Below are 13,188 nucleotides of genomic sequence, written 5' to 3' on the forward strand. Positions count from 1 at the left end.
ACAGAGCTGAATAGAAGTGGAAGAGCAGACTTCCTTGCCTTGTTCCTGACCTTAGGAGTGATGTGTTCAGTGTTTTATCATCATGTGTAATGTTGGCTGTGGCTTTTCACAAATGCCCTTTATCAGATTGAGGAAGTTCCTTTGTATTCCTAGTTTGCTGAGAACTTTTTATTATGAAAGGATGTTAGATTTTTTCAAATACTTTTTCTGTATCTTTTATGATGATCATACAGTTTTTCTCCTTTAATCTGTTAATGTGGTGAATTACACTGATTCTTGAATGTTGAAGCAACCTTGCATTCCTGGGGGAAAAAAATTCCACTTGTTCTCAATGTATTATCCTTTCATTGTGTTGGATTCAGTTTCCTAATATTTTGTTAAGGATTTTGTATCTGTGTTCATGAGGTTTAGTCTCTGTCATTTTCTTTTCTTGTAATGTTCTTGTCAGGTTCTTCTGTCAGAGTTACACTGGCTTCATAAAATGAAATGAGAAGTATATCTTCCTTCTCTATTACTGAAAAGTTTGTGGATGGTTAATATTATTTCTTATTTCGTGTTTGGTACAATTCACTAGTGAAGCCATTTGGACCAATTTCTTTGTGAGAAGTTTTGAAATTACAAATTCAGTTTCTATAACAGATACATAGCTACTTAGGTGGTTTATTCTATCCATTTTAGAACATGGTGTTTTTCAAGAAATTTGTCTGTTTCATCTACATTGTCAAGTTTGTTAGCTTAAAGCTGTTTGCAGTGTTCTCTTAATTCTCCTTTTAATGCCACTGGTATTTATGGTGGAATCCTTTTATTGTTGATATTGGTGATTTGGGAGTGAAGAGTGGAAAGCATTGATCTTTCAGGGTCAGGGGTCAGGGTCCCAGAATTAACAAATCCTGTTCTAAAACCTTTCAGTTTAGCCCTAAATTGATTCTTGAGCTCAGCCTCCAGAGTAGAAGACCTCTCTGAGGGATAGAAAAGAAAAAAATGGGAGGGGGCTTACCCCGAGGGAATGGGTAATTGATTTTCCAGACTGAGTGGGTACACCAAAGGAAACTGGGGTTTGAGTGATGAAGGGACTGTGAGCTTGTGTGGTGAAGGGGAGCATGTCCAGCTGGCGGGAACAATATGGTTGCACTGAACTTAACCAGCACCTGTGCTCCAGATTACTTCTCAAGGGAAAAGTAGACTCAGTGGCATGTTATTGTAACGTTTGAAGAAGAGTTCAGCCAAGGAGCAGTCAAAAATAGCAGACTGTTTTAATAGATGCTAGCCTTTGGGTCATTTTCACTCAACCTATTTCTGTGAAGTTTCTGAACAGTTCCAAATATATATATATATATATATAGGAATGTTTGCATACTAATGTACCTTACTAAATATTAGGTGTGATTTTTATATTAAAAGTTCACATTCAAATCATTTTGTACTGTGCTTTGGTTTAACCACTGTTTAGAGTTATCCATAATCTCTCCTCTTTTTCACTTGCAGATAATTGAATCTAACTTTGACTTCATCTCTACTAATTGTTCAGATTATCCATGTTGCTTTTTTTGATTACTTGATTTTTCTTCAGGTGTGTCATTTACAATTTCTTCAGTTTACGTTTTTTTTTTTTTTTTTTTGTGGTACACGGGCCTCTCCCTGTTGTGGCCTCTCCCGTTGCGGAGCACAGGCTCCAGACGCGCAGGCTCAGCGGCCATGGCTCACGGGCCCAGCCACTCCGCAGTATGTGGAATCCTCCCGGCCTGGACCGGGGCACGAACCCACATCCCCTGCATCGGCAGGCGGACTCTCAACCACTGCGCCACCAGGGAAGCCCCTGTGTAGTTTTTGAAAAGTCTGTTTTCTTTAGAATGAGTTTGTTTTCAGACAAATGATATTTGTTTATCATTGAAAAATTCAAGCAATATAGAAAAAAAGATTAAAAAAATTCATGCAGTCATCGTCATGAAATAACCATTATTAAATGAGATTCATTCAAGAGAATTCATGCATGTACACAAGGAGAAAGCCTGGCAGATAGATAACTTCATATTAAGGAGGAGTGCTGTATATGCTTGTTTTATGTAAAATGATTCAGTTCAGTACAACATAATTTAAAGTAAGTAAAAGAAGCCAAAGTGAAATACGAAATTGCTGGACATAGGACAGTTATTTCTTCATCTCAAGAAATAGTAGTTTCTAAAAACTCCCTAAAAGGTTAAGAAAATACATGATGAGGATAAGTTGGAATCGCTCTAGCTTTTTAACAAAATTGCATGTTTCAATTTTAGGTTGTATCAATTGACACCCTGCTAAGACAGAGGGAAAAGTAAATGACACCTTACTTCAGCCCACCTCCCCTTTTTCTCTCTCCCATTTTTGTTAGGGTTTTGCTGTTTTGTGTTAGTTTAGTTTGCTCTGTTGGAATATCACTTTTTTTCTATGACCATATCCCATTCATTGTTTACTCTTGCACTTATATGCAATTACTGCTGCCCACAATTTCTGTTACTACAGTTCCTTCTATCCCATTATTTTGATTCATCACCTGCTTGGATGTATTTTAACATCAAGTACTTTTTTCCAGGAGAGCTCTGAGGTGTCAGAGTCCTTGTTTTTGAAAAACTTAAATGCCTTTCTCTTCTTCCATCCATCTTCATGTTGAAGACTTTATGATCTTCTTAGATCCCAGCCTCTAAGGATGGTATCACATCTTTTAAATCTCCTCCCCCACCCCCGCCCAAGAAATCCTCCTTTGAGACTCTCCTGCTCCATTGCGATTGATTACCACCCAGAGCCTGAACTTTTGAAATATTTATTTAAAGGGTGTTTATTGACCCAGAGTCCTTTTGGTTTTCAGTTTGATCTTCTGTCAAGGACAAAGTCTGGAAAGGTTTATTTGTAGAACAGCATTAAAAAGAATCGTAGCAAACAACACACACTGTTTTGGAGCTTTTTGTCATTTAATATTTCTTAAAGATGCTTCTTAAAGATCTTGACGTACGCTTCAGTATGTAAAGACCTCTTTCTCTTTAAAGACTGTGTAGTAAATAGTCCACTGAATGGATATGTCATGATGAATTTGGTGTGACTGAAGGGCATTTAGGTGACTTTTAAACATTTACCGTTAGTGAGAGTGCTGTAATGAATAGCTTTGTATCTGTGCTATTTTTCAGTGTATTTGTAGTATCAGTTCCTAGAAATAAAATTGCTGTGTCAAAGTATATCCAGTTTTTTGTTTGTTTGTTTGTTTTTTAAAATATTATTTATTTATTTTTGGCATTGGGTCTTAGTTGTGGCTCACGGGATCTTTCATTGCAGCACGCAGGCTCTTCTTTGTGGCGTACGGGCTTCTCGGGCTTCTCTCTAGTTGTGGTGTGCGGGCTCCAGAGCACGTGGGCTCTGTAGTTGTGGTGTGCGGGCTCAGTAGTTGCCCCGCACAGGCTCAGCTGCCCCGCAGCATGTGGGATCTTGGCTCCCCGACTAGGGATCGAACCCGCCGTGTCCCCTGCATTGAAAGGTGGATTCTTTACCACTGGACCACCAGGGAAGTCCCTATCCAGTTGTTTTTAATATGAAATAATTCTTAGACCCAGTAGAGTATTTATAACTTGTGTGTGAGGAATAAAGGATGAAGGTGAACACTCACTGTGTGCCCCCCAACCTGGTTTTAGAAACAGAGCGTTACCAGTGCTTCTGCAACTCCCTGGGTTCCCCCCAGTAGTTTTCTTCCTCTGCCTCTCCTACAAGAGCAAACAGTATTTCGCATTTTGTATTCATTTTTCCTCTGCTTTTTGTTACAGAGTTGATAAATACGTATGACACTCTAAATAACATGTAAAGTTTTGCATATTTTTATGTTGGTTGTAAATTGTATTCTATGGTGTGTATTCCTCTGAGCTTTGTTCTCTTACTTAACGTTGAGGTTTTTCCGCTGCATCCATGTTGATGCCTGCAGGTCTGGTTCATTCATTTTCCCTGCTGTGTAGTTTTGCGTTGTGTGAATCTACCCCAACATGTCTATTCTCCTGTTCATAGGTGTGAGGGTTGTTTCTGGTTTGCGGCTGCTACACACAGCGCTCTGTGAGCATTCTTGCACGTCTCTCCTAGTGCATGCACACATGCAAGAGTTTCTCTGGAATATATTCCAAGGGCCAGATTTCCCAGGCCATATGGTATGCCAGTCTTCAGTTTATTTAGGTAACTTTTTTTCATTGAAATATCACATACAAACAGAAAATGCACAAGTCAAAAGGCATAGCTCAGTGAATTTTCAGAGTCCCCATTTAGCCAGCTCCCAGTAAAGACACTGAACACTTACCAACCCCTCAGAAGCCCCCTTGCACCCCTTTTCACTCACAGAGTCCATCCCTTGCCTCCCCAGAGTAACTACCTACTAACTCTTCTCCCCCATGCAAGTACTAACCAGGCCCACCCCTGCTTAGCTTCTGAGACCAGAGAGACTAGGCACATCCAGGGTGGTACGGCTGTGGATCTGTACTTACCCCTCTGACTTCACAACACTATGGCTGTTTTGCTTGCTTTTGAACTTCATGTACATGGAGTCAGACAGTATGTATGCTCTGGGGTCTGGCTTCTTTCGCTCACCATTATGTTTGTGAGGGGCGTCCATGTTGTAACATGTAGCTGTAGTTTATTCTCTTGACTATAATACAGTTTGTTTCTCCATTCTACTCTCGATGGACTTCTGGGTTGTGTGTATCTTCTGTTTCTTAAGAACAGTGCTCCTTTGAACATTTTCTAATCTTTCTCTTGGTGCACATGGATGAGGGTCTCTCTAGAAAACACAGGTGTGCCCTGTTTTATTGTGCTTTGCTTTTTTGCGCTTCGCAGATATGCATTTTTTTTTTACAAATTGAAGGTTTGTGGCAACCCTGCGTTGACGGTTAGCATTTTTAGCAATAAAGTATTTTCCAATTAAAGTATGTATGGTAATTTTTTTTTGCTATTGCACACTTAGTAAACTACAGCATAGTGTAAACATAACTTTTATATGCACTGAGAAACCAAAAAATTCGTTTGAGTCACTTTTATTGCAATATTTGCTTTATTGCAATGGTTGGTCTGGAGCTGAACCCACAGTGTCTCTGAGGTATGTCTGTATAGCAAGGCTGGAATTGCTGGGCATAGATACAAGATAATGCCAAATTATCATGCATTTAAAAGTTTCGTATTTTGTCAAACTGTTCTCCAGAGTGGTTACATTCTTTTAGATTTCCAGCCAGGACATCTTTACAAGAGAGGCTGTCTTCCCCGTACCCTCATTCATGCGGTGTTTTATCACACTTTTTTTTTTTTAAACCAGTCTAATCAGTGAAAAGGGGTATCTTCTTGAAGGTAATTGACACTTAAGACTATATTTTATAATTAAACCTAATTAATGCTTGTTTTTTGTATTGTTTTTGCAGCCTGAGACCTCAGATCATTGTTCCCTTCCAGAGGATCTCGTGAGTATTTCTGCACGTTCTAGCCTAGAGTGCGTCACGCCTTCAGTGATAAGTGCTATAAGTAAATGACAGTAACAGTTTTATGAGCATCTCTCTTTTTTTTGGTTGCTGATCCAAGGGGTTTTTATCTAACAGGATAACATGATGAAAATGCTAGCAATAGTGGTATTGTGGGTGATCCTCTCCCAACTTAAAAAAAAGAAAAACTAAAATGTTATTGCTCTATGTTAAAAGGAAACAAAAAGGAAGAAACGGACACCTTGCCTTCCTACAGGGACTAGACTTGTTATACTTGTTTTTCAAGGGCGACTTTATGACCTTCTCTCCACTTGAATCGTTCCAGGAAGAGAACAAGAGGCCCATAATTTGATGGTCTTGGCCCAGACTCAGCTGTGAGAGTGTTTTTGTGTATTCTGACCTCAGCATAACTGCTTTGTCCCATCCCTGCCCAGATGTGGAAGGGGAAGCAGCTGGCAGAGCCTCATCACATTTCATCTGTCTTAGGAAACTTTGCCACCTGAGCTGGCCAATTTTGCCACATAGCTAGATCCAATAGCTGTTTCAGAAAATGATTTTTTAAAATTCTGAGTTTCTGAGTTATTCTGCATTACAGCGATCCAAGATAGTTTGTAGTTTTTCTAGATGTCTGAAACCCAGGGACTGTGACTGATGTTTAGGCAAAGGGAGAATTGACGCCTAGCATATCTATTCTGTTACATAAAGGGCTGTGTGAGATGCCCGCGTGTGTGCGTGCGTGCGCACACAGACCCATTAAAAAAATAAAAACAGTGGTACCGTCAAACATTTCCATAGTAAAGCAGTGGCCTAAATAATTTCTGGATTTAGGGTACACAGGATGACATTACAGAAAGAAAGGACAAAATAACTTTAAATAACACTTACAAATACCTTAAGAATATTTCCCCATTTTGCGCGCAAGGAGTCTGAACTTTAGGACAGAGGCCATATTCTTGGGATATAAGAACTTTAAAAAGCTTGGAAGAGTCCCTGGATATTCATCTGCCCGTTATTTATTTTTGTCTTTGGTTAAGAAAGAGTCCGGAGCAGGTTTATAGCCATGTCACCTATACCTGCTACCCTTTTTCTATTCATATGGATTCTGGGGTTACCTTTAAAGCAGTTTCTAAATTTTGAGTGCCTGTTTTAGTTTCCTAGGGCCGCTGGGACAACTTGCCACCACCTGGGGGGCTTAAAGCAACAGAAGGTTATTGTCTCATAGTTCCAGAGGCTGTAAGTCTGAAATTAGGGTGTTAGCAGGGCCGTGTTCCCACTGAAGTCTCTAGGGGAGGATTCTTCCTTGCCTTTTCCAGCTCTGGCACTGCCAGCAATCCCTGGCATTCCTTGGCTTATAGCCACATCACTCCAATCTCTGTTCCATCTTCACATGACCTTTTTCCTCTTGTGTGTCTCCCGGTCCCTGTGTCTCTTCTCTTCTTATAAGGACACATTAGAGTGAATTTAGGGTTCACTGTACTACAGTGTGACAAATTACATCTGCAAAGACCTTGTTTCCAAATAAGGTCACATTCTGAGGTTCTGGGTAGACGTGAATTTGGGGAGACAACTTTTTAACCGAGTGTAGTGGGCATTTCATTAAATATGCTAATAGACTGACTGTATCCAGCACAGTTTCTTCAGTGGTATGTGTATTAAAAGCGAGAGTGGAACATTTGATGGCATATTGACAAAATTATAGTCAGGTGTCCCAGAATGGTGAGTGTGCTAACACACTCGGAATAGCAAGACCACGTGTTTGTTTACCAGTCATTGAGTTTCTCCTACGCTAAGCCAGAGGCTGGTTGGCGCGCCCTCAGGTGGGCTTCCAAGGAGAAGAAAGCCTGGGGCAGGTAGCAATGGCAGGGTCTCTCTTGGGTCCTGACTTAATTTCCCAACACAGCTGCAAGGCCCAGGAAGTGGATTAGAATGGGAAGCACTTGGGTATGTGGTTTGTTTTTGTTTTTTCCTCCCTTTTTTTTGGTTGGTTTACTTTATTTAATTTTGGGGGGTTCTTGTTTTTTTAAGGCATCTACATTCTGCCCTCTTTGGTCCATTTCGAGTGTCAGGATCTGAACACCCAGTTTTACTCTGTCGGAGCCAGGAAGGGGGTCCATAGAGGCAGCCCTGCTGTGTTGGAGAAGGAACTGAAGCTTTCCTTCTTTTTGGTCCAGCACAGGCTGCTCAAGGGTAGCCAAACCTAAAACAAGCCTTGAGGACAAAGACTGCAAACTGAAAAGCCTTCCCGGGCCGGGCAAGTAAAATAAATGTGTGTAGCAGCTGGGAGTAACGTATGGGGGGTGTTAGGGTTTGTAGTAAGCTGAAAAATGCTTGCCCCAGATTTGGACTTTGAAGGGCAAATAAAATGCATCTTGAGATCACAAACCCCTGCTTGATGGCAAGTGGCATTTGCGTGGAGCCTGGATAACTAGCATCAGAGGGTCCCTGAGCCCAGAGTTCTCCTCTACCAGGTTCCTAGAGTTCCTGGAGCGTACATTCAAGATCACGTGTAGCAAAGGCTGCCTAACATAGGGTATGTGGCAGTTTCGCTTTAGAAGCCAGGTAAATTTTATTTTTATCACAATAGTTAGTCATCACGGGGCTGCTTTGATCGAATGGCTCCGTATGTTAAATCATCTCTGGAATATGATCACATATTTTAAGACTGAAAATAGCTTTTTCAATTCAGTTCTACATGGAGCATTTTATTTTGATGATTGTCATGTACTTTTCCCTCTGAAGTTTTTTTAGTAGCCTCTGGCAAAAAGCAGTACTGTTTGGACTGGTACTCCAGAGAATAGTTTTTTCTGCTGAATTTTGTAATTTCAGTTATCTTTAGATCCTCAGTTAAAAGGGGGAAGGGATGGGTGATAAATGATTACGGAACAGAAATAAGTTTCTCATGTCAGACTCAAACAAACCTGGGCTTGCGGTAGAGTCAGTGGGGGTAGCTTTAAGACTTACCTGGTGTTGGTGGGGTTTTTTGAGGGAGGGAAAGGGGGAGGCCGTTGCTGAAGATCTGAAAAAACTCGGCCTAGGAAACATTCTCTCCAGGTCTCACCAGGCATTTTTTGTTTCTGATCTTCCTGTGCAGAACTCTGGTCTAGGACTATGGAGTGGGAGAAGGCAGAGTAGAAGGGTTAAGGATGAATGAGAATGGATGACACGACGAGAACCATCTGCATGTACATTTCTTGGTTGCCATTGTCCCTCTTCGTTTTGCTCTGCCCCCTTGCAGAGAGTGTCGGAAGTTTCCAACCATTGGTGGTACTCCATGCTCATCCTACCTCCTTTGCTGAAAGATAGCGTGGCAGCACCCCTGCTCTCTGCCTACTACCCCGACTGCGTTGGCATGAGCCCGTCCTGCACCAGCACGCACCGCACGGCCAGCGATGCCAGTCCTGGGAAGCTGGAGCACTCCAAGGCAGTCCCCTGTGTGCTGGGTGAGAGCTGGTCCTGGCCCTCCCCGCTTTCCCTCCTCCCTCCGCCCTTGCCCTGGAAATATGTGGGTGAGCAGAACGGAAAAGATTTTTTTTTTTTAATGTGTGCAGCTTGCTACAAAGCACCTCATTATTTCACGGATCTGGTTTCACTGTGGATCACTCGTATCATTTGTATATATTGGACAGTTAATTTTGCCCTCAGTCAGTGGGAAAGCCTGTAACACTGGTCCAGGAATCATGCCTATGGAGTTCAACGAGCATTTCTTTGAAAGTTGGATAGCTGCATAATTTGATGATAATACCTACTCTCTCTGACATGCCAGAAGAAGGTTTTGACCCTATGAGCCACCCTTCTTTTTTCTCCCCGAGTCTTTCTGCTTCTAATTATGCCATTGCTAATCTCAGCCAAACAACCCACTCTTGGAAAAACTTCAGGTCAAGGCAGGCAGACTGATAACCATTTACTTTAAAGGGATCTTTAAAATTCTCCATCAGAATTCTTGGTGTACAAGCAAGAATTGTAGGTCATCTCCTGCACACTAACAAACTTCATCTTTGATGGTGCAAGTAGGTTTTGACATTGTAGCCCTATCTTAAGGTGTTTAACTAATAACACTGGGCCCTCTAAAAATGCAGGTGTGGTCAAAATCAAAGCTGAAGTGATAAATCCCAGTATTAATGAAGGAGGAATAAAACAGGCAACTCAGATACCACTAGTGTATACATTTATGAAGGACAATTTGGCAGCATGAATCAAAAACCTTAAAATAGATGTTCTTTGGATGTAGGAATCTATCCTAAATAAATTACCAAAGATTATCAAAAGTAAGTCCAAAGATTTGTGTGGCATTGTTTATAATAGTGAAGTAATTGGATGAAATTTAAGTGCCCAGCAATAGGGCAGTGGTTAAATAATAAATAGGATAATATTATATGTCCATTGAAGTCATATTTAATGACATGGGACACTGTTCTTGAAAAGCAGGTAGGAAAAACAGCCTTTTTATTGCATTTTTTTCTGACTTTGTAAGAAAAAATATCAGTTATATTTATATTCTCTATTCATAGAAACAGAACCAAGGTTAGACTATACTCCTAAATGTTAACACCGCTCAAGGATTATCAGTAGTTAGTGATTGTTATTTACTTCTATGAACCTATTAATTTTATAATCAGAAAAATTCCAGTGAAAGTTGCTTTTAAGATATATTTCCATGGGGACTTGGCATTCAGTTGGGCTTGGAATTTTGGTCTTGCAAGATGAAGATGTTCTGGAGATCTGTTGGAAAACAATGTGAGTATACTGAACACTACTGAATGGTAACACTCAAACATGATTAAGATGGTAAATTTTATGGCACGTGTTTTTTTTAACCACAGTAAAAAATTAAAAAAAAAAATTCCAGACTTCCCTGGTCTGTGGTCCAGTGGTTAAGACTCCGTCCTTCCAATGCAGGGGACACAGGTTTGATCCCTGGTCGGGGAACTAGATCCCACATGCTGTGTGGCGTGGCCAAAAAATTAAAAAAAAAAAAAATTTCCATGCCACAGAAATTGAATTTTTGAAGAACGAATGGGAAAAAAAAAATTGTTTAATTCACGCCTATTTTGTCTAACTGGACAGAGGAAGTGGAAATATTTATGTAGGACAGACTGGGGAGCTTGTCTAGGCTTTCCTTTCTGGTTTCTTTTTGCTCTTCAATTTAGCCAGATTTAGAATTTACAGCTTGTGAGGTTTGCCCATTCTGTGTCTTCTCTCAGTTCCAGGCATGAACCGGTACTTCCAGCCTTTCTACCAGCCCAACGAGTGCGGCAAAGCCTTGTGCGTGAGGCCAGACGTGATGGAGCTGGACGAGCTCTATGAGTTCCCAGAATATTCCCGAGACCCCACCATGTACCTGGCTCTGAGGAACCTCATCCTCGCCCTGTGGTACACTAACTGCAAGGTGAGTGAAGGGTGTGTTAGCCAGCAGCACATGGACACAGATTTCTGTTAAGGAGAGAAGTTGCTTTGACTGTGGACAGAACCTTTGGATCCGGGTGTCTCCACCTCAGGACTCCTGACATTTGGGTGGATATTCTCTGTGTCGGGACTGTCCTCTGCATCGTAGGATGTTTAAGCAGCATCCCTGACCTCTACTCCCCACATGCCATAGCACCCCCTTCCCCCAGTTGTGACAACCAAAAATGTCTCCAGATATTGCCAAATGGGGGCAAAGTCTCCCCTTCCTGAGAACCACCACTTTAGACCATGTGTCATCAGAATTCTTCACTCTCTAGTTATATGGTGCAAAATTTGGTTCAACGAGTTCCAGTGACAATACCAGGAGAAAAAAGAATAAAATATTAAAGATTGGATTATAAACCCCTCGAGGGCAGGGATTCTGACTCACCTGGTTATCCTCAAGCATCTGAGACCAGCGATTCGCTTTTTGCTGGGACTGAATAAATGTTAGGGCCCTCACACAGTGCCCACCTTGAAAGGGATGAAGATAAATTAGAGGGTGGGCAGGGCGGGACCACGAGTTTTGTTTTCTTTTTAAAGCAGAGGCTTTCCTGACGCTAGTCTTTTTCCAATTTATTAATTTCTTCTGCAATTATCTGAGTGACTGCTGAATGCAGAACATTTTACAAGACTGCCAAAGAAATCTTGGTTAAAGAAAGATATTCCGGTTCCAACCCGGTATTTCACTGGATTAGACTCCAGTCTGAGATGACTTGATTAAGTTTTGGCTATAAATGCAGTTTATATGAATTACACCCAGGTGAGTGGATTGGACAAGGTAGAATTATTCATTTCCTCTCCAGCAGGCTTGAGGGAGGTATTCAATAAACATTTGCTGAACTAAACAAAACTGGTCAGAATTTCCTGTAAATAAGTTGTGAAGATGCACTTTTCAGAAACAGCCTTAGGTTCATTTTTCTTCCCATTTCTTTTTAGTTGACTTTGAAATTTGACTTATACAGGAGAAGAATCTTATAAAAAAAACAAATCCTCCACTTATCAGTGTGGATCTATTTTAATTTGTAATAAGATAGCAAGTATTGTATCTATTTAATACTCTAGTGGGAAAACTCAAATATGGTTGCTTTAAAGGGGTCAGACTTTGAAATGATTTTTTAAATCTTTATTTATTTTATTTTTATGGCTGCGTCAGGTCTTAGTTGTGGCATGCGGGATCTTTCTTTGCGGAGCGCGGGATCTTTCATCGTGATTTTTTTTTTAACGTCATGAATACCAACACGTGTTTTAATCTTCTGCAGCAATCCAAGCCAATGTTGTACATGTTATTTCTTTCACATTTTGAGTATATAGTCATCTTCCTGTGTTCAGGTTCTGTTGGAGCTGGGGCTTGGGGACAAGTAGAGGAAAGGCCAGGGTGGGCCCTCTCCCCACTCCGCCACCGCCAGCATGGCCCAAGCCTGTTCTAACTTCGTGACACTGGGCAGAGGCCACATTACTCTTGAATCTTTGAAACAGACCAAGGCCTTGCCAAAGCTGCTGGGGTGAAAAGAGAAAGGCAGTGTCTTTTTTTTTTTTTTTTTAACAAGTTCCTAAGTCCATTCCCCCCATGTCTTATCAGTGATGAGTGTCCAGCTTTTCCTGCTGCCAGTGCAAGCAGCATCCTGGGTTTCTGTAATGGCCTTTGTTGTGTGACTTATTGAATCAGGAATATATTTGTGGTATGGTCTGCCTCCACACTCCTGGGTCAGTCATTCGGGTCAGTCATTCTCTGCGAGGGGAAACTTAGGTGATAAAATGCAGATTGCTATGTGCTTCTTTTGTCCCTTTCTCCTTTTTTTCCTTCGCCAGGCAGACCTTCCTTTGGTCTTACTATATCTTAGTGATAAATGATGGATTCCAATTACCTGGAGAGGTTTGTTTTTTTTTTTAATTGTAGTAAAACACACAACATAAAATTTACCATTTTTACCCTTTTAACCATTGTAAAATGGATAATTCAGTGGCATTAAATACGTATACAGTATTGTGTAACCATCACTTCTATGTAGTTCTAGAACTTTTTCATTACCCCAAGAGGAAACTCCACACCCATTAAGCAGAGACTCCCCATTCCTCCCTTCCCCCAGCTTCTGACAACTACTTTCTGTCTCTATAAGATTTGCCTGTTCTGGGTATTTCATATAAACGGAATCATACAATACGTGGCCTTCTGTAACCAGCTTCTTTGCTCAGCATAATGTTTTCAAGGTTCATTCCTGTTGTAGCATGCATCAGCACTTCATTTCTTTTTATGACCAAATGATATTCCATGTATGGA

General features: G+C 41.0%; 1 protein-coding gene across 3 annotated transcripts in view; it reads left to right on the forward strand.

Annotated features, from left to right (window-relative positions):
• Positions 1–13,188, forward strand: part of KDM1B (lysine demethylase 1B) — a 54,228-nt gene that overhangs the window by 13,655 nt on the left and 27,385 nt on the right. For all 3 annotated transcript variants that reach the window (XM_082663397.1, XM_082663398.1, XM_082663399.1), the window contains 3 exons: positions 5,409–5,447; positions 8,701–8,905; positions 10,667–10,851. In XM_082663397.1, coding sequence (XP_082519523.1) covers positions 5,409–5,447; positions 8,701–8,905; positions 10,667–10,851 — 429 coding nt within the window. The remainder of the gene's footprint in view (positions 1–5,408; positions 5,448–8,700; positions 8,906–10,666; positions 10,852–13,188) is intronic.

Source organism: Grampus griseus (assembly GCF_964374135.1).
Source record: "Grampus griseus genome assembly, chromosome: 10".
NCBI classification, from domain to species: Eukaryota; Metazoa; Chordata; class Mammalia; order Artiodactyla; family Delphinidae; genus Grampus; species Grampus griseus.